This window comes from Amia ocellicauda, chromosome 8 (assembly GCF_036373705.1).
Source record: "Amia ocellicauda isolate fAmiCal2 chromosome 8, fAmiCal2.hap1, whole genome shotgun sequence".
Lineage (NCBI taxonomy): Eukaryota > Metazoa > Chordata > Actinopteri > Amiiformes > Amiidae > Amia > Amia ocellicauda.
This window is the reverse complement of record NC_089857.1, coordinates 19,876,307-19,896,006: the sequence shown is the minus strand read 5'-3', so window position 1 is coordinate 19,896,006 and position 19,700 is coordinate 19,876,307. Positions and strand designations below refer to the sequence as shown.

At 37.7% G+C, this 19,700-nt stretch overlaps 1 protein-coding gene across 1 annotated transcript in view; it reads right to left on the bottom strand.

Annotated features, from left to right (window-relative positions):
- Nucleotides 1-19,700, bottom strand: part of tmem8b (transmembrane protein 8B) — a 111,594-nt gene that overhangs the window by 21,409 nt on the left and 70,485 nt on the right. The window contains exon 6 of the mRNA XM_066710590.1: nt 1,873-2,261. Coding sequence (XP_066566687.1) covers nt 1,873-2,261 — 389 coding nt within the window. The remainder of the gene's footprint in view (nt 1-1,872; nt 2,262-19,700) is intronic.

The following is a 19,700-nucleotide window of genomic DNA, read 5'->3' as shown; positions in this document are numbered from 1 at the left end:
AGGTGAATAAATGATGAATGCTTAGAGAAGCCACAGCAGCCATTCTGCTGTATCGAATCTGACTGTGTGAACCATATTGAAAAAAAAGAGTCTGTGAGAAACATGCTTAATCCGTGAATCAGTTTGCCTCCAGAGATTTTCTTTTTTTTTTTACACTCTAAATTTTCTATTGTCCAGCACACAGATTAACTCCTTGGAAATAGAAAATCCATGTCTACATTTGTACTGGACCTCATTTTACGGTCTTTAAGGACGTGTCACTTGGAATGAGTGCATTTCAGTGGAAGAACCAGATAAAGCCCTAAAATCATGTCGTATTCAAAGGAGGGCATTGTTGATATCCAGACAAATAAATAAGTAGAAATAATGGCATTGCTAGATGGACAGATGGATAGATGGATAGATACATACATAAATAGACAGAAATCAGATTGACTTCAGTTCCCTGAGAGGCTAGAGATTTAAAGCAGTGGAATTAAAGGCTGTGGCATTTAGATTCACTAAATTAAACCTCCTAGGCTGTGAATAATAGTCACCACTGGGCCTTCCTCTGACAGTTTTATTAATTTAACAGTAGAACACTACCAATATCTATCCTGCAGAATTAACTTACTGGTGGGTCTCATAACCCAGTGTGCTTTATACGCAATAAAGACACATCAAACCCCCTTTTTTCTCTCGGCTTGGGAGAAGATGGAATATTAATCATTTAAAAGTCCAATTTCTAAAATCTCACATTTCAGAAGATGGCTCTAGAAAACGTGAATATATGAGCATGAGTGGCCCAAATGATTGCAGTCATAAAACGTTTTTACAATGGCTCGAGCACCACCTTAATCGCAATTCTAAAAGCATAATTGTCACATTGCATTAGGTCGCATTCATTAAGCTGGCACTCAATGTGTATTTCTACAATGGCTCTTTCTGAATGTGTTGTAAATGCGTTCCCGTTTCAGGAACGTTCTGGAACAGACTCGACGACATTAGACTATGTGTCACTCTTTAAAACAACATAATTTTCTTAAAGGACTTGCTTACAGTGGGGACCGAGCAATTCTGAGCTCTGAGCAATTATGTCAGTCATTGTTTTCAGAAAGATTTTAGTTCTCTGTGCTAACAAGCGATTTGGAAAAGAAAAGGCGACTGACAGAAAACAGCTCACTGCAGCAGATCCCATAATGCACTGCTTCAGGACATAATGGAATGGAATGGCACTAATTTGCCAACTTCAATCATGTCCTCCATTTGTTTTTGTGTGTCAGTTAGAACTGCATATAATTTTTAAACAAATATCTGATTGCCTGGATATCCCCCATAGTTGCCAAGTTTTAAACTCATGACGTTCTGCCTGCTATATAGACACACCATGCTACTGCTAAAGGGGATTGTTTGCTTGTGGTGGGTGTGTAGAAATGATCTTTTCCACACCACAGGCTTCTCAGGCTAGCGTGGATCTCAGTTACATATCTCTACCGTTTAGAGAAAGCTTGACCCGGGGCACACACACGTCACTCAGCAACGCCTTGGCAGACAAGACGGGCACACATGAGATTACTTCAGGGTCAACACAAGCCACATATTAAGACAGGCTGGCGATTTCTTCCCCAGGCTTGTGTTCAACCACACGACCTGGTGCTTAGATGGTAGATGTTTTGCTTTGGCTAGAGGGGAAATGTCCCATTAGCAGGTTTGTAGGCAGTATCTTTATACTTTATCAGCAGAGGACTCCATTACAAACGAGACTGCCAAAACACTCAGTTCATATGATGGGTAATATAACAAAGACAAATAGAGTGCTTAATGCAGATGATACAATCTTTTCTTTGAAAACATGTGAGTAATAATGCAGTGCCTTCAATCACTCCTACTTACCACATTCAACTTGAGTTCCATGTTCAAAACCCCGCCGCTGTCGAGCACGGGCATCAAGTTGATAGCAAACACTGCCGCTCGGTCCGGAGGGATGGAGATGTTGGGTCCAAAGAAGATGTAGAAGTGGACAGAGAACGTGTCGAGCTCGTTGCGCAGCGTGGGTCGTATGGGCCAGCACTTGTGCACATCGGGACTGGAGCCCAGGTAAGCGGCGGCCTCCTCCGACACAAAGACGGGGCCTCTCTCTGAAGCGTTCTGTGAGACGGGAGGCAGGCCGGCGGCAGGCAGGGCCTCAGAGAGAGAGAAGCCCATCACCGAGCCGAACGACTGAGGCATGTTGAGGGCCGAGCTGGAGGACGCTCCCTTTGACAGACTGGGCTTCGAACAATCTGCAAAGCAGGGTCAAATACAGAGAGCATGAATACGTGTTTCGGACAACGAGACCGTATGGAGCGAGTTTATGAACCACTTGAATGGCTTCTTCTTGTTTTCTGTTAAGTTTGCTAAAATGCTGCCCTGACACCACTAAGAATATCCTGGGGGTTTTGGACAGGAAACTGAGCCCAGGAAGCAGCATTCGCCTCTAATGCAGTAAGTGGCCGGGGAAACTGGGAACAGAGCGATATGTCAAGGGCTGCCTTTTACACTTCACTTCCCATATTCGGAATAGAAATAAGCTTGTCTGTTCGTTGCTCAGATTTTGACTGGTGCACAGAAAGGCAAGGTACTTGGCAGCTGAATAATTCACAGCTCCCATTTGGAAACAAAAAGCGATTTGAGGTTTTTATTTCATGTTTATATTTAATACGGATTTAATTTGAGTTCTAAACAGATAATTGAATTTGCTGCCTAGTGGTATTATCTCAATGTTTTCTCAACTTTCTTTTCTTTTTTCTTTTTTCATTAGCACTTCATTAGTGATCTTCATTGTAGAAGGTGAACGCAGACAATGGTGAGTATAGGGAACAAGCAGCATGTTGCTATGAAGACATGAATTGCAAACGCTGCCAAATTAATTAACTTGGGGAAGGACAGGAACTCATTACTCAAATGTTCTCCTCAGGCTGATACCTTTATGCATGTTCCTATGAAGGAGGTTTCTAAGAAAGCCAGCAAGCTCATATCAGACAAGTATACTGGCTTCTGGCACTGCTAATAAGTGGGATTAGAAAATGAGTGTTAAAAAGTAGACTGGCTCTGTGTTTTGACAAGACATTTATCAGTGTGAAACAGTTCTTTGTGTGCTCTGACCTTTAGTTGTGGAGTAGGCAATGAAGGCAGCTACAGTAGAGGCCGAGATCAATATGTTGAAAAAGTGTTTAAGGTACTGTATTAATTTTCCTTACCAGAATAACCTGAGCAACACCTTTAAAAATAAATATATATCTATATATATATATATATATATATATATATATAGAGAGAGAGAGAGAGAGAGAGAGAGAGAGAGAGAGACTTTCAGAACAGCTGAGTCCGAATACAGTATTTGCAGTATATCAATCCAATTATTGTTACCGTTTAAATGTGCAGCAAAGTAAACCAAGGAAAGTGCTTGCAAAGTTATCCAGAGGAAAGTGAAATTAAGTCACACCCCCTTCTGTCCTTATGATCATCTCCAGCCTCAGTTAATTAATTGAATCTTAAAACACACCACAGCACCCAGGCCTGTTGATTTAAAAACCACTTGGCTCCTGCTCAGCATTTTCTTGTTAATAAACTGTATCGTTTCACGACTCAGACTTAAATGACAATAATTAAGACCAGGAGGGAAAGTTTGCCATTAAAATCTTTATAACTTCACTGTGATCCAAAGAGTGAAAAGACCGGCTGTAAAACTGTCAATGCTTTACAAGGACATTTGCAAAAAGTGTACAATAAGAAATTGAGCAGGCTCCTGGGGAATCAATAGCCTTGTAATCACGGAGAGCTGGAAATCCCCCACCTCCATGGATGTACAATAGAGAACTAAAAGTGGCAAACAAAAACATAATAAAAAATCATTTTCTCTGCGTATCAGTACTCAATAATTCACAGTTTTCAATTATAAAACACTATACATATATAATTTATTATCTGTATTTGAAATATGAATAGCATCAGGAAAGAGACATCTAGTATATTTAAATCCAATTAAAATAACTCGGGGACTAACACTGAGTTATATATGAGAACAATTGACCTTGCATCTAAAGCATAAACTAATATCACTTCCTCAGTCAGAAAAACAAATGTTAATCGTGGTTTATTATAACAAGGAGTCATCTACTTTACAATTGCATTCTTTGCCCTGTGGTCCAATCCTAGGAGACATCCTTGCCCTCAAAATAACTAGTTAAAGGCTAACTTACTCTGACATGCAGCTGTCATTGAGCGGGGAAAGCTCCCTGCAAAATGAAGCCAATCAAAGGCTGAGCATGAGGACAAATCTAAAGGAAACAAGGGCACAGTGAACTGAGGTGACTTTAAATGTCTTGTGCTTGTTTATTGTCAACTTTCAAATCGGTTATTAGTTACCAGATGTGATGTGCCTGTAATAAGCTCCCAATAAGTCGCATGACAAACATTCAACAGTGTTTCTCAAACTGTACCCATATTGAGTTAAAAACCGAGCTCCCGGCCTGCATTATCTTTTCCTCATCTCTTATTGTGCCGTATCTATCATCTCATCTCCCTTCCAGTTCCTGATAACACTGTCCTTCCTTCTGCATCAAGCTCTGGGAGGGCTAACTACTGAGAGGTATTGGATCTGCAATTGCATGTCCACCGTGAACGTGTGCCACTACGGGCGACAAGCAGAGAAACAGTCAGGAAAGATGTTCATTGAGGTGTGCTGAGTTCGGCAACTTGAGCCCCATCTACAACATAGCAGAAAATGTGCTGCAGAGGAATTCAACAGCTTGTTACATTTTTATTCTCAGAGGTTACTGAACTATAATGGTAGAGTAGCCAGTTTTCTAATCCCCTGAAATAAGTGCTATGGCTCAACCTCACTGGAGGAGGATTTATATTACTCAGACTTAAATTATAATGCTTTTAATGTCAAGATGTGAGTGTGCTTTCTGCTGGGGGTTGTCCTGTACTCTGCTGTCCATCAAGAGCCAACCGCGGCTCCGGAAAAGAAACGGGGCAGACGTGAACAGTAAAAAACACAAGGAAAGAGTTTTTTTTTCGAGTGGATTTTAGTTTACAATGCAAATACCTTCTGCTCTGCCCCCAAGATTGTCACGTTATTCCCTGAGAAATGGGTTTTAAAGGAAGCCTGACTGGATTGTGTCCACCACATCTGCCCAATATCAAAAGCAAAAGATGATGTCACTTCAATATCTTAATGGAAAAAAACGGCCACTGTCTATGGTGCTGAATGTGAATGAGATTAAAGTGATAACTAATCCCTCGAGAATGTCATCAATCGGCCAATCTCCCATCTTCGGTAATCAGATGGTGCAATACATTTTGTTTCTGCTTTACTATAAGAACATATATGTTTTTCTTCATTTTTCTTCACCAGAAGAATTATATTAATAGCAAATTGTCCTCTGGAGATTGCCTTTCCTTCTATATTATAACTCAAAAACTGAAAATATATTATATCGGACAGGTCTATATGATACAATAATTTGGGGGTGAAAAGAAACCGATAATAGTAATATTATTTTCCTGGAATCATGTCTGCATTCACCACTATTTTAATTCCCCACCCATAATCTACAGTAATTGTATTTGATATGCTGTTCTGCTACCTCAGTACATATACATAATGAATGAATAAACAGCAATGTACATAAGTATATATGTAAAAATGTATGTTTAACACATTTGATGTATGTATCTGATTCATATTATTAACCTTTTTTCACAATATTGAAAAGAAACAAACATCAAAAAAGCATTTCTGGAATTTCAAAAAAGGTTGTAATAAGAAACGGCTTGTGCTTTATATACTGGAACCTTTCGTCCTGAAAATTACATTATTTCTGCCATTAGAGAGCTTGTTTTCTTCCCAACATGAATTGTAACCTGAAATGAACTGCCTATAGTTTCTGCTTGCTTCTAATACCGCATTCTCCAGTTGCTGACATTTCTGCTGCGCACAGACTATTTCAGGCCAATGACAGATATGGAAAGTCGTCGGAGACATTTACTTAAAAAGCACGATCAGCTAAAAGGGATCCACGACGTGCACTGCAGTGATCTCAGCTCCCCACGCCACCTCACTGTCATGCCGTTAAGTCACAGTGTGTGCGTTCATCTCACACTCACTATGGGTAGAGTGTTTTAATAACGTCATGATGCATTCCCAAGTGATAGGCAACTTTTACAGTACATTTTTGTAAAGCTGTCTTTCACAGACTTTGAATTGCGTTATCATAGATCAAAGTAGCAAGGTCTACAAAAAGCTTCAGAGTGATATAACATACGTTTTACAAAGCATTCCTTGTGTCTATAGTCCTCTGCATTCTACCCAACGTGCGTTCGACTGTGTTCTAGAGGAAACATGATTCCTACAGGAATAACTTTCAAGGATACACATACCCACAAGCACAAACACACACACACATTTTACTGACTGAAACTCTTATCCCTTACAGGACAAAACAGATCTTGTGTGCGGCATGTTAATATGGCTGCAAGGGAGGAAAGAAAATGTGAGAGTGTATGCACAGTTTCCCTTCAGAAGCAATGGGATTCTGGGAGGGAAGCTGCCAAAACATTTCAGTGTTTTACAAAGTGGAGTACAGACCACAATTAACAGATACAGAAAGAATGGTAGTTATGACAAAAAAGGCATGTAGTGAGATATACGTTTGTGATTACCAAGCATGATTGTATAGATGTGGATTGCTGTATTTTATCAGTACCTATGATGCACACTGACTGCACATTTACAGTGGGTTTTACTTTAAACCACTCTCTCCCTCCAACATTGTCGCAATCTCACTGATGCCTTCACTTATTTTAGTTCCCAGTAATTACATTCTTATATCCAATAACTGAGACGCCCTTCACTAATATTAGTTAATATAAAATATCTTGACACAAAGCAAACTCCGCAGCTGATCCAGTGGCTACTGCAGAGCGCACTTAATGATTTCATTTTAAACAGAGTGCACGCTGGGAAGTTTTCAGTACCACGGGCTCAACATTTCTACACAGGTAAGACTTTTTTTAAAATTATTATTCATGAAAAAAAATCTATAAGAACTATTTTTACATGACAATGTTCCCTGAGCACCTAGTTATGCATCTAACCCTTTTGCCTTCATATAGAAAAGCAGCCTCAATTAGTGAGGGGTGTCACTCCTGATCCCAGATTAATTAATTCATCAGGCTATGACTGGAAACATGATTAGTACAGAACTAAAACGGGCAAACAGAAACGGATGAATTATTGACACGGCCACGCTGATCTGTGGAAGACCTGACTGTTTGTAGACCCTTAAGCAACAAAAACTCTGAAAAAACATAAAACTCAAGACTACATTTATGTCACTTACATAAGGATTTAGGGCACGATTTCATCTGTAAGACTCAAAGAACTACTCAAGTCACTATCACTCCCCCCCACCTCCTTATTGTTCCGGATCCCTATGTTCACGCCTACGCACAGGAAGGGAATTAAAATCAGTTATGTATTATCTGCACCGGCTAATGAAAGGCACAGTGGGTACAATATTGATTTAAAGACAGTGTGTGAAAAAAGGATAATGTCATTGAGATTAGCAATTCGGCAGTAAACCTGTGAGGATATTAAGTGGCACAGGTCAAAGGTATATTTTTGTGTGTAATTGCCTCTTTTCACACACTCTTGGTGAACGTCTACCTGAAGCATACAAATACAATTGCTAGTACAATGACATCTGCTAGGGAGGTTTAGAAGCAACTGTTGAAAAGGGAATAATAGACAGAAGAGGGAGGTAGGTGAGATGTTAACAGCACGAGATCATAATATGACTAGACTCAATATTGAAGGAAATTCATTTTAGTCCTATTCAACTGATGTGCGCAGATACAATGAAACAGGGGGCAGGATTTCACAAGCTGAAACAAAATTATGAAAAATTAAATCACTGCTACGCTCCACGAAAGGTGAAACACAAACACCGAAGATAGGGAAATCAAAGGAAACAAAACACTCTTGTAATTAATAGCTGAGCAATTAACTGCAAAAGGATACAGTCTCTTGAGATTAATATTATTAATAACAATAATGATATGTTGTCATTTTAGCAACCTTCTATTTGGTATTATAATTTTGAGAGGAAATAACTTTTGATCGGTTTTACTTCCAATAAATGTTTTCTGAAATATCACAAATTATTAATTTTACGGAGATTTCTTTGGGGTGAAAGGTAAGAATTACTACAGACTTCTTTTCAACACCATGTGCTTTTGAAAAGGTTGTAACATTTGTCTGCGATCCCCTGCAAAGCTTTTTCAGCTGTGTTTTTGTGGTTTGTTTGATTTTGTATTTTTGGTGGGGCATCATCAGTGTGGCAATATGACAACAGGAAACAAACCAGGAGAAGGCAAGACACAATACTGGGTTAACAGCTTTCTATATTTATTCCTACCAAATGCACTGCTATTTAAATTGCTCCTTTTCAAACACAGTCAATCGATTCATAGCAGGATGGACAGAAAATTAGTCTCTTTCCTCTCCACATAGTCAAGGAAACAACACTTTGACTGACAAGTCCATTGCTCTAACCGGTGCAGGGCTCTGTACTGCTCTACCTTTTGAGTGAATACGTTTAATTTCTCCTCCCAATTGTTTCTTTGCCTTTTAAGAATTGTCAGTATTTTTTTATTTTTTATTTGTTGTGTTCCCACATAGATTTTTTTTTATGAAGCACTCATTGTCTACTACACAGAAAGAGTTTGAGTAAAGCAATCTGTTTTTTCAATAACAGAAGAAATGAGATCAGATGAGGTCAGCTTCCAATATAGTGATTGTAAAAAAAATTATTGTCTTTTTTTACCCACCTGAATCTGGGAAGAGATCTCTGCAGACCATACAATACAATGATTATAATTAAACCAAACTCAATAATCATATACAAATCCCAAATTAACAATAACCACATGCTGATCATTCTACAGTTGTATAAACCCTGTTTAAATGTATTCAAATCCAAACGGCACAAAGCTTAAATCTGGGAATACAACTCTTTAAAAGCCTTGAGGAGCAAGGCCTTTATTATCAACAAAAGGGCTAATCTGCCCCCAAAGCTCCCGTTAAAATGTACACAGAGAACCATATGATGGCTATGTATGTCCACAGAAGTGGATGTTTATGATTGACAGCAGTAGTCACTAAAGAATAGAAAAGAAACGGCCCCTGTTGGCAGTTCTTAGCTATACTATACAACTGGGTACAGTAAAACAGTTTGGGTAGCCATGTTTGAGTGACAATGCAATGCCCCTTTCTAGAGTCTAGAGGGCATTTATTTTCACTCAATCATTCTGCCCAAAGTATTTAGACCATGTAAGTGAAAATGCACTTACTGTAGCTATGAAATATGTTGGGCAGCCTCGGTCATTATACACAAGTGCTGTGAATGGAATACCAATTGGCGTATGATTTTTCTAACTGTGTGTCCGTGACGTCGGGCTGTCAAGAGATTACACAAGAGCAACACTGTCTGACAACTGAGACACATTTTCATGGATTTCTTTTGTCTGTAGTTCCCACACATTTTTTCCCTCTCTTAATTTTGTCTGAAAAAAAAGCCATTCCTCCAAATTATTTCAAATTGTAAAATTGTATGTCTTACAGGGTAAAATTATGCTCTGTGGGTATTCTTTAAGATACGGCAACTTAAGTGTATTCACCTAATTTCCAATACCCTTAGTAGTATGGAGCCCCGCAGAGGTCAAGTGAAAGACTGTAAGCTTGGAGCCGGTGAATACAGCGAGTGAATAATTAGTTTTGTGTCACTATGGTAACTCTGTATATTACTGCAGGAGAAGAACCATCATTTTATACATCTGGTTTAAACAATACTAGTAGCCCCACGGAGCAGCAATAAAGCTCACTGCAATTTTCTTCTTTTCAGACAGACCTATTACAGTGAGGGAATTTGTCTGAGTTCTGTAATTCAGAAGAAAATACAATTAATAACACCTCTACCTGCTGTACTGAAGCAAGTGTCACAATGGAACAGTGGATCTAAAATTGCCCATTAAGTAAGGCAGCCCAAAAGGCATTGTACACAGTAGGAAAACGGAGACAGCTTGTAAGTGGAGTCCAGGATGATAAAGTCGAGGCCAGTCCTTATTGTTCTGTCTGCACAAAAGTATGGAATAATGAGGAAACGACGCAGCCAGTTTACCAGCAGGACTCGGAAAACTGTAGGCAAAAAAAAAATGCTACTAAATGCTATAACAAGAAATACATCCCAATATAAAATGAAAAATCTGCTCTACAGAATATTTATGACTTCCATTTTCTTTCACATGAATACAAATGTTTGAATATACTGTCAATATGAAATATACGTTATTGCTTCATAAATATTCTGTCATATTCTGTCCAAATAAACTTTACTACCATTTGTTTGTTTCCTCTTAATTATTGATGTTTTTGAAATTGCAATGTACTTTCTCCTACTCAATGAAAAGAACAGCCCATTTAGCATATAAAAAGCCATTTCCTCTTCTTGCTCGCCAGTCATCTGGTTGATAGCTGCTTAGTTACATAGAAGATCATTGAGAGTTACTACCTTCCTATGATAAATTATGATTATAGACTATTCCTTATTCTACTCTTATTGTACTGTTTGTTTATATATATATATATATATATATATATATATATATATATATATATATATATATACAGTTTATCCACATAAAAAATATAATAATACTAACACCCCCTTGTCCCCTAAATGCTAAAAATGTTGGTTATCTTTCAAGTCGAGAATACTACCCAGAGGGGGACAGGTTGCGTCTTCAATCATTAGAATTTACATTTGCACAGCTGCTGTAGTAAAACTTATTCTATTCCATAAATATATAAGTGCGGAATTTAAAAAAGTAATATTAGGCATAGCTATATTAAACAAACCAAGTCTCAACTTGGCATTTTTCAAAAGGACAGCACCATCCTTTACAACACCTATGCAGTGTATCGTCAATGGCTGCATGGGAAACGCAAACAAGAATTAAAGTAAGAGAGGAATGGGACAGATAATTACTTTTAAAAACATACATTTTACACCAGTGCCTACAGGTATAATGTGGAGGGGGGGGCAGTGGATCAATACAGATTTCACTGGAACAGACACTTAATCCTTTACATGTAGATCATTGCTTGTGTTTGTACTTCACGCCTATTGAACATAACATTTGTCTTGCACATTAAGATCTCAGTGAAAGAAAACCAATTAGCAGTGCACATAATTTATAATTACTTCACAAGGACCTGGCATTGTTGCTGTTCACAAACCCTGTGCTTTATTATCTACCTTGGCTTTTCATTAAAAGTTTGGCAGCCACATCAAAACAGGGTTTATGTACATGAAGACAGAGCCCTATACACCAGGGTTGCCTTCAGTTCTTCATCGCCACAGAAGTGACATTGACAGTGTGCCAAGCGTCTTCCCTCGGAAAGAGGACGTTCAGAAGGATGTTATGAAAGGAGAGACGCCGCTTTTAAACTGTTTAAAAGCACGCTTGTCTTCTGCAGAGACTTAGGAACCGGCGAGTACCGTCAGTTATTGTATGGCTTTTGGCTTGGAATCAAAACATAATTCATAGCTTCAGATATCAGTTGCATGCCTTCCAATGACGGTGTTATCACTATTTGTGGGAAATGGCAAATTAGTACCTGGCTTTTAAAGCTACTTTTTAATGTTTAATGTTATAATTTTCCTTCACAATCCTGCCCCATGCTGATATTAGTTATAAAAATTAACCTTCCCTGGTATCTGGAATGGTGCCGTACTGTGCTCAAGATTGGGAATGATGGCAACCTAATTCCATTTCTCTCTCCCTATATCTGTAAGGACTTTTCTTTTCGATAATGTTTGCTCTCCCTTGTTCGTCTTTGAACTTCACATTAATGACTATTGTGGGGGAAGATTGGGATCTGTGAATTCATGTATTGTACATTTATTATCAGGGCATTTGCTATAACAAACCTAACATCAAGCATGTGCAGTCACCTGGTACATAAGAATTCCAGAATTATGTGTTGAGTAGGGAAGGTGTAATTAATTACTTCAAATTCAACACACACACAGAATTAATCAAACAGTCTGAAAATCCCCTTACAAATGTTGTGCAGGACATGACTGAAATGTTGTACTATAGTTATATGTAATTATTCTCTGTCATCACTTCTTTGTAAGACTTTTTTATTTTCTTTAAATGAAAAAGGTTAAAGACAATGGCAACCAGTGATGTCATTTACACAACTTGCTGACAAAAGCATAGACTTCATGGCTGGGCAGTTTCATTTTAAGTCCTATATTCCTCCTCTACTTTACTTCAAAATGTATTTGGGATTTCACATTTGCAGACAAATACATGTCATGTAACATTAATAAGTCTTTCATTGTCCACATATGTGCTTCTCCTTCACTGCTCTTTACTTTTTTGTTTTGTTGTTACTGTTTTAAATCGTAACTGAGTCAACCTCATAAAAAAAAAAGTCTGGTTCTACTGGGGTTTGGTCTGAATCACAGCCTCAATCCTCCCAGGAGTGTGTTTTGTGCACAGGCTACCATTAAGAGGAAGCAAAGCACTTAAAACGAGATGGCTGAAGAGGCTGGCACATTGCATGGAAAGCATGTCATTGGTAGTTCAGAAGTTAATTTAAAAACTTGAACTTGCCCCAGTATATTCTGATGACAGGGCAGAGGCAAACCCTGCGCCTAGTTATAACAGCTCAGTGTGGTCACTGTTCAACACCAAGCTCATTAGTGCGGGGAACCTCAACCTGATCCCAATTCCCAAAACACAATCTCCTCCGCCAGTAAAAGAGGAGAAGCCGTTCTGCAGGCTTGGAAATAACGGTATACAGTCAAATATAACTGTGAATATAATGGGGAGTTTGTGCTAGAAGCCATGCTCAATGCCTGATATCAGGGATCATCTGTGTTAATTATATAGTGTCACTATTCCACACATATCAAATACAATAAAGCCTTCTGCCAAATCAGTGTCTATATCTGATAAAAGCACACTGTTGATCTCCTTTAATTATCAGCAATTTTTAAATAATGTGGGGAAAGCTAGAGGTCACTGTGATACTTTGTATTCATACCACATAATTTATCTTACACACTGTATCTTCAAATCAATTCATTAAAAATAAGACAAATAATAATAAGTTCCTTAAAATAGCAATTATTCAGATGCTCAAATTTTAAATTATTAATAGTGAAATAAATTATTTGCTAAATAGGGAAGAGAAGGGCTTCTAATTTCCTTAATTGCACTTCCATTTCTGATGGTTCCTTTTCAGTTATTAAAAATTAAATAACGAGGGGAAAATACCAACTGGGAGATTGTTAAGTAAAAGGCCCACACTGAAGACACTAATTGATTTAATATTTATTTAGCAAAAAGCTTTACAATGTAATTCAATTGACGTGTGACAGCTTCTTTAAAATTATGTAAAAAATGTCAACCTTATTATGTGTTTCCACTACTTAGAGCATACTTTATCATTCACTGAACTTTGTTATCCACTTTGAAATACCAATGGACTGAGTGCTCTGCTCTTCCTTGCTAAATACAATTAATCTAACTGCTGTTAAAAATATCTGAAGTACAGTAATAGTGCTTGCAATTGAATGCCTATTCCCTACTTCTGCCTTAAACCAAGTCTATATATATAATTTATAGAAAGCAGTCAATCAGAAAAAATATTCAAAATAAATGAATATGCGGATCATGGTTTCGGAGAGCAATGTTCCTCTCAAATAGTTCAGTGGGAATAGAAAACCTGCATTACTGTGCAGTAAGGAGACTTAATGTAACACCTTCTTGATTCCAGCTTTGGTTTGCTGAGTCAACAGAAAATATGGGTGATTTGCTCAACATTGAAAATTTGATTTAAAGGTTTGCGAAATATGCACATAATTACATTGACATTGGAGAACTTTCAGGAATAACTATAGCAAAAGGTACAAAGTCATGCGCTTCTGATCAAAACTATTGGGTGTTCTGTAAGCCTTAAACAGTCAAATCATTACATACATTATTTTATCTTTATTCATAGCTCTATTGATAATCAGTCACCGTTCATTTCAAACATCTACAAAAGAAAGTTGAAAAACATAAAAAATTTATAAAGTCTTGATTTGAATGCGGCTGATACTACAGAGATCTAGCGATGGCTGTACTAGGAAATACTCTATTATAACAGAGTAATGAAATTATAAACCCTACAGCCTCACGTTCCCCTGTATCTTGATGGGCCGGGCGCTCAGCAGTTCAGATCGCCGAGTTACTGCCAGCGACTGCCAGCGGCACTAACATTTCTTCCCAGCAGGACACTAAACGCTTCGGTCCAAGATCTCCAATGGCCACAAGGATAGTATTTCTAATCAAGGAGATAGGCTGTCCAGACAAGATACAAATACATACAGACACACAGAAGCTGACACCTTGGGCTGAGAGTCCATAATGGTATGTGGCATGGCTTTGATGCCGGAACCAATACAAGTACTCTGAAAAGCTGCGGGCTGTTGGATCACAGATGAGGAAAATATCCAGAGTTCTCAGAAAAACAAAAGCGCTGCAGGGTAGGAATTATCCGCTCGGTTCATTAGATTCACTTGCGCGGAAGACAGCTTCCAAGACAAACAAGTCTCGTTAAAAAAAGAAAGGAGAAAGAGAGAGACATACACAAGTTTAAGAATACAATGGAAAAACAGGAGCAGATCATTTAACCTCAACTGGCACCGAAGCTGGCCAGTGATGTTGCTAGGTAACATGATATTGTGTTTCTGGGTAGGGGGAGAAAAGCATCTCTCTGAAACATGTATGCAACAGTAGGCTAATTCTTGACTAACCGTACAATAAACTGAATTTCACATGTAAACTTAGGGAATACATGCTCAATTGATGCTCAATAAAATATCCAACTGGAAAGAAATATCTTGGGTGTTTATCTCATCAAATTACAGATTATAATTTTATCATATTTATTCTTAGCAGATGCCCTTATCTAGAGCAACGTACAATTGTTACAATATATCACATTATTTTTACACACAATTACCCATTTATACAGCTGGTGTTTTCACTGGAGCAATCTCGGCAAAGTACCTTGCTCAAGGGTACTACAGCTGTGCCACCACCTGAGACTGGACCCATGACCTTCCCCTCCACAGTCCTAACCACCGCTAATAGTAAGTAACAGCTTCTATTGTAGCTTGGCTATTTCACAACATCATCACATGAATATTTCTTTATATAAACCACGTCTTGTGAACAACATTGTCAAAGACCAAAAGTCATCCAAGGTAAAGGATGTTTTAGGCCACAAATAGGAAAACTTGAGACTGTGAGACTAGAAAATTGAATAGTGGTTAAAATAATACCACAGCCTCAATACCAACTAAGGTATGATAAAACACACCGCCAGCACGTTTAAGGTTATTGTCTTAGACTCGTAAAATTCATGAGTATTTTATTATTTTGTAAAAGTCTTTGGGAGCAGGATGTGTTCTTTTTTCTAAATTTGTTTCAAAACAGAACAATCAGTCTCTTTTACTTTTACTTAAACTTTTTAAAATCTTTTACAAAACCTGACACAATATTTACTTTGCCCTTCTGATATATGGGATACTTTAAGCTATTTTAATTACGTCTCCGCTTTCCCTTGATGTTGATAATGATATGTCAGCAACGACACCAGTACAATTTTCTGCTCACCTGCTGTGACTCTGCATGTTCTTTCTCCTTTGTTGGTGATACACGTTTGTCATGCTAATGATAAAGCGGCGTGTTGGGTTGAGTCTTAACAGAGCTTATCTGTTACCTACACATTTTCACCTCACTTTCTCTGGGAAGACTTTGTTTAGAAATTAAAACACCTACTGTTAATTTGCATTGCTGGCGTAATTCTTTGCTCTTACACCGCTGAATATTTCATAAAGGAAAGAGACAGTTTACAGTTCAAAGTGATCTCCCTGCTCCCACCCATAGCAGAAATTTAGTAAAAATGTATGCATCTCCCTGGTGTTGTAACCCGTGCATAAGTGAAATGAATAAGCTTTGGGGACTGTTTTTCAATAAATAATAACATAGTAATAACCAGTGTGTTAAGACGTTTTTCTTTGAAAGCGCTTGACTTTGACAACACTTTTCTTACGGTTACATGACTACACTCTTTTCTCATAAGACACGCTCACTGTCCCGTAAGACTGCCCCCCTGTCCCCTACAACATGCCATTGCCCCCTACAATACTTTAATGAATGGCTGATATACACTAATGATTGACACACTAATATATTGTAGCCTAAGTACACTACTATTACTAAACTACAGGCTGCTATCTGAGCTTCTGAGATACAGATACATAACTTATAGAGTAGAATGGACACTAACATATCTGTTATTATCTCTATTGATCCAATTTGTTTTTCAGAGCTGGATGTAAACCCACTTTTTACTGTTGCAGTATCCCATAGATGTTTATACCTTTCTGTGAGATAGTAACACAATCGTGTTGTCATGAGACGTACTTGCGTAGCTATGTTGCATGTTGTGACGTATGCTGTGACACATCCATCAATCCAGTACAACTCCAGTTTCGTTCAATGGATGAATTCAAGAAGTACAAGTACACCTCGCACCAACTGTATCTACAGAACTGTAAAGTGTCATGATGATTGCTTCAAAACTGTAAGAGAAAAAGCTGCAGAAACGAGAATAAGAAAATCCGATACTAGAACAAGAAGATTTAATAATAATAATAATAATAATAATAATAATAATAATAATAATAATAATAATAATAATAATAATAATAAAAATGAAGCTCTTGCAAGGGAATCAGTTCTCATACTTTGTATGTTCTCACATTCTGACTAATTACAAAAATAAATAAATAACTACCATTACCTGTGGAAATGAGGGCAAACTCTTCTTCAACTCAGCGAGCTGTGACAGCGATGCCAATACCAGCACTATGCTTTTGATTATTGCATGGCATGAAGAGGCAACAAACTATTCTTTATTGCAAGTGTTCCAAATTAAATGAGGATCTGTCACAAGTACAAATTAGGAGCACAGATGTTTAAACCTAAAATTAAGAAATGCTTCCTTACACAAAGATACTAAGATGTCTGGTGCAAACTATCCAGCCACGTAGCTGAAGCAAATTCTCTGGATTAATTCTGGGATCAAACCACAACAAGGAAATGTATTATTCTCTTTTGAGTTCAACACTTAAAATCAAGAGTGTTATGCAAGGTTAATCGAAAGGCACAGTGTATTAATTTATTATAATATTATGTATAATATTGTTTCTCACACTTCTATATTCTTTGTGAAGAAATAATTTAGACATTTTATTGCAGCCATTATACAATTATATTGCCATGAGGTGAAGAATTACCCATTTTAAAGTACACTATAAGTACACTTTAGTTTACCGAAGGTGAACACCTGATATTTTTCATAAGGGGCCTAATACAGTCACTGTACACCCAATCTATCACTAAGCACATTACAATTAATGATCCATTTATAGTTTGTGTGATGTCAACAATAAATGACATTGTGCTTTATTACTTTGAAATAAGACACAGTGAAACAGAATAAGAAATGCTTAAGTTTGAATCATTTCATTTTTTTTAAGAGTAGGCACACTTTGAGGTAGTGTTCTCATTATAAAATCTCCCAATTGAAGAAAATAAACAAACATGCTATGTGCTTGTCTTTCAGTAGTAGCAGACTTATTTGTAGAATGCTACACCTGAAGGCAGGATGAGTTCATAATGTTTTTATATATTCCAAATAAAATGTATCCTTAATTTTGTATTTAAATGCAGATAAAAGTTTTCTTTTTAACCAAACTGCTCTCAAGATATTGTATTTATTACTAAATACATTTTTTTTTAAAGTTCTGACTGGCAGTGGTTGCTGTTTTATATTAAACTTAATCCAGTATGTATTTTCAACGCCGTACTATGTGTTACTGGCTTCTGCCTCACATACCCACAGAACCCCATCAGCAATATTTGTGAGGGACAAGAAATATTGATCGATTGTTTTTTTCATAACACTTAAAATAGTAACACAAGAACTGAATCGAGTAAAAGGGCATCTCTTGACAATACAAGTGTTGCACATGGCCATGGAAAAGGAATGAGATTGTTTATTCAAATATCACACAGCCGCTCTTCCTTTCGACTGTGGGAAAAATACGTGTTTCAGATGTGCTTGGAGGTGATGAGTTTTCCTCACTTTCTCTCCTTAGAGATGAAAGCTGAAAACTCCCATGAAACCTGAGGGATACGTGTTTTTATCTTACCGTACCCTCAGATCTACTGCGCGAAAACCCAAATTACCACATTTTCCCTTTTCGAAAAGGCTCTCTGCAGGATGCTGTCAACAGATTGAGGGGATGAGAAATATCAGAAGAATATGAAATGCTCAGCTCAAATGCTGCAGCGTTTCATTTTTAGCAGTAAGAAAAGAAACAATAGAAGAAAGAACAATACAGCGTAACAATTTTGTTCCACAGTATATATTGTGATAGAGTGTATATTCCCAGAGGGACCCTGGGGGTTGAGGAAGGTTCACTCCATCTTGTGAAAGGAGGATGAAGTCAAGGCGGCCATCTTGGTAGAGCCTCTTCAGGATGTAATTGGTTGATGTCTGATAGGTTTAATGGGATAACCGATTGCACTTGGTGAGAATTACTTAAAAGCATGGTGGGGGGGGGGGGGAGTTGGGGGAGACAAAGGGAATAGAGAGAAGGGAGAACAATCTGAGGGAAAAGAAAAAGTGTAGCTTTTAGAAAACAAACTTGTTTTTTTTCCAGGGTAAACAGACATAGCTGTCCCTGGTCAGTTTATTTCATTTTGTGTATATTTGAGGACCCAGAGATGGGTTAGGTTTTTGTTTGTCTGTTTTTGTTTTCAGTAAATTCTCACCACAGCATTTCCACATATATCTGTGTGTGTGTTTCCAGGAAGATGATCCTTTCCAATATATATACACACACAACATAAAAGAAACCTTCAGAGAGAGAGACAGAGAGAGAACTAACCTTCATTACATCAATAAGTACCTAGCTATCCTAAAAACCAAACTCTTAATAGGGATAACAAATCATAACATCTAAATAACAATCAACATCAGCACTCTGAACTGTGATACTGCAATGCAGAGCCAAATGGAGAGAAGCCACACGAAACAGATCAGTACCATCCCTACCCCATCTTAGGCCCTGAGGTGGAAGTAGGGGAAGAAATGTCTCTTTTTCCACGGGTACTTTTCAACTTTTACTTTCAGGAACTGGGGAGCAAGTATAGTTCTGCAGCGAAAAGCCTTGAAAATCTCCCTGGTAGTTACAAGGTTTAGTCTAATCTGGATGATTAAAGATCCCATGGTTCTTCTCACAAGAGCAGGAGTGTTAATCCTGGTTTAATGGCCAAATCCAGCAGAGGTTATAAAACATGTCCGACCTAAAGATAACCTACCTTCATTTCGATAAAGTCTATGCTCGGCCTCGGGGGAGATGTAAATCACTTCTCCATTTACCATGTTTTCTGCTTTTTTTTTAAGAATTTTAAAATATATGAAATATCTCTATGTGGATACAACAACACACACCTGCATATAAACTGTATATAAA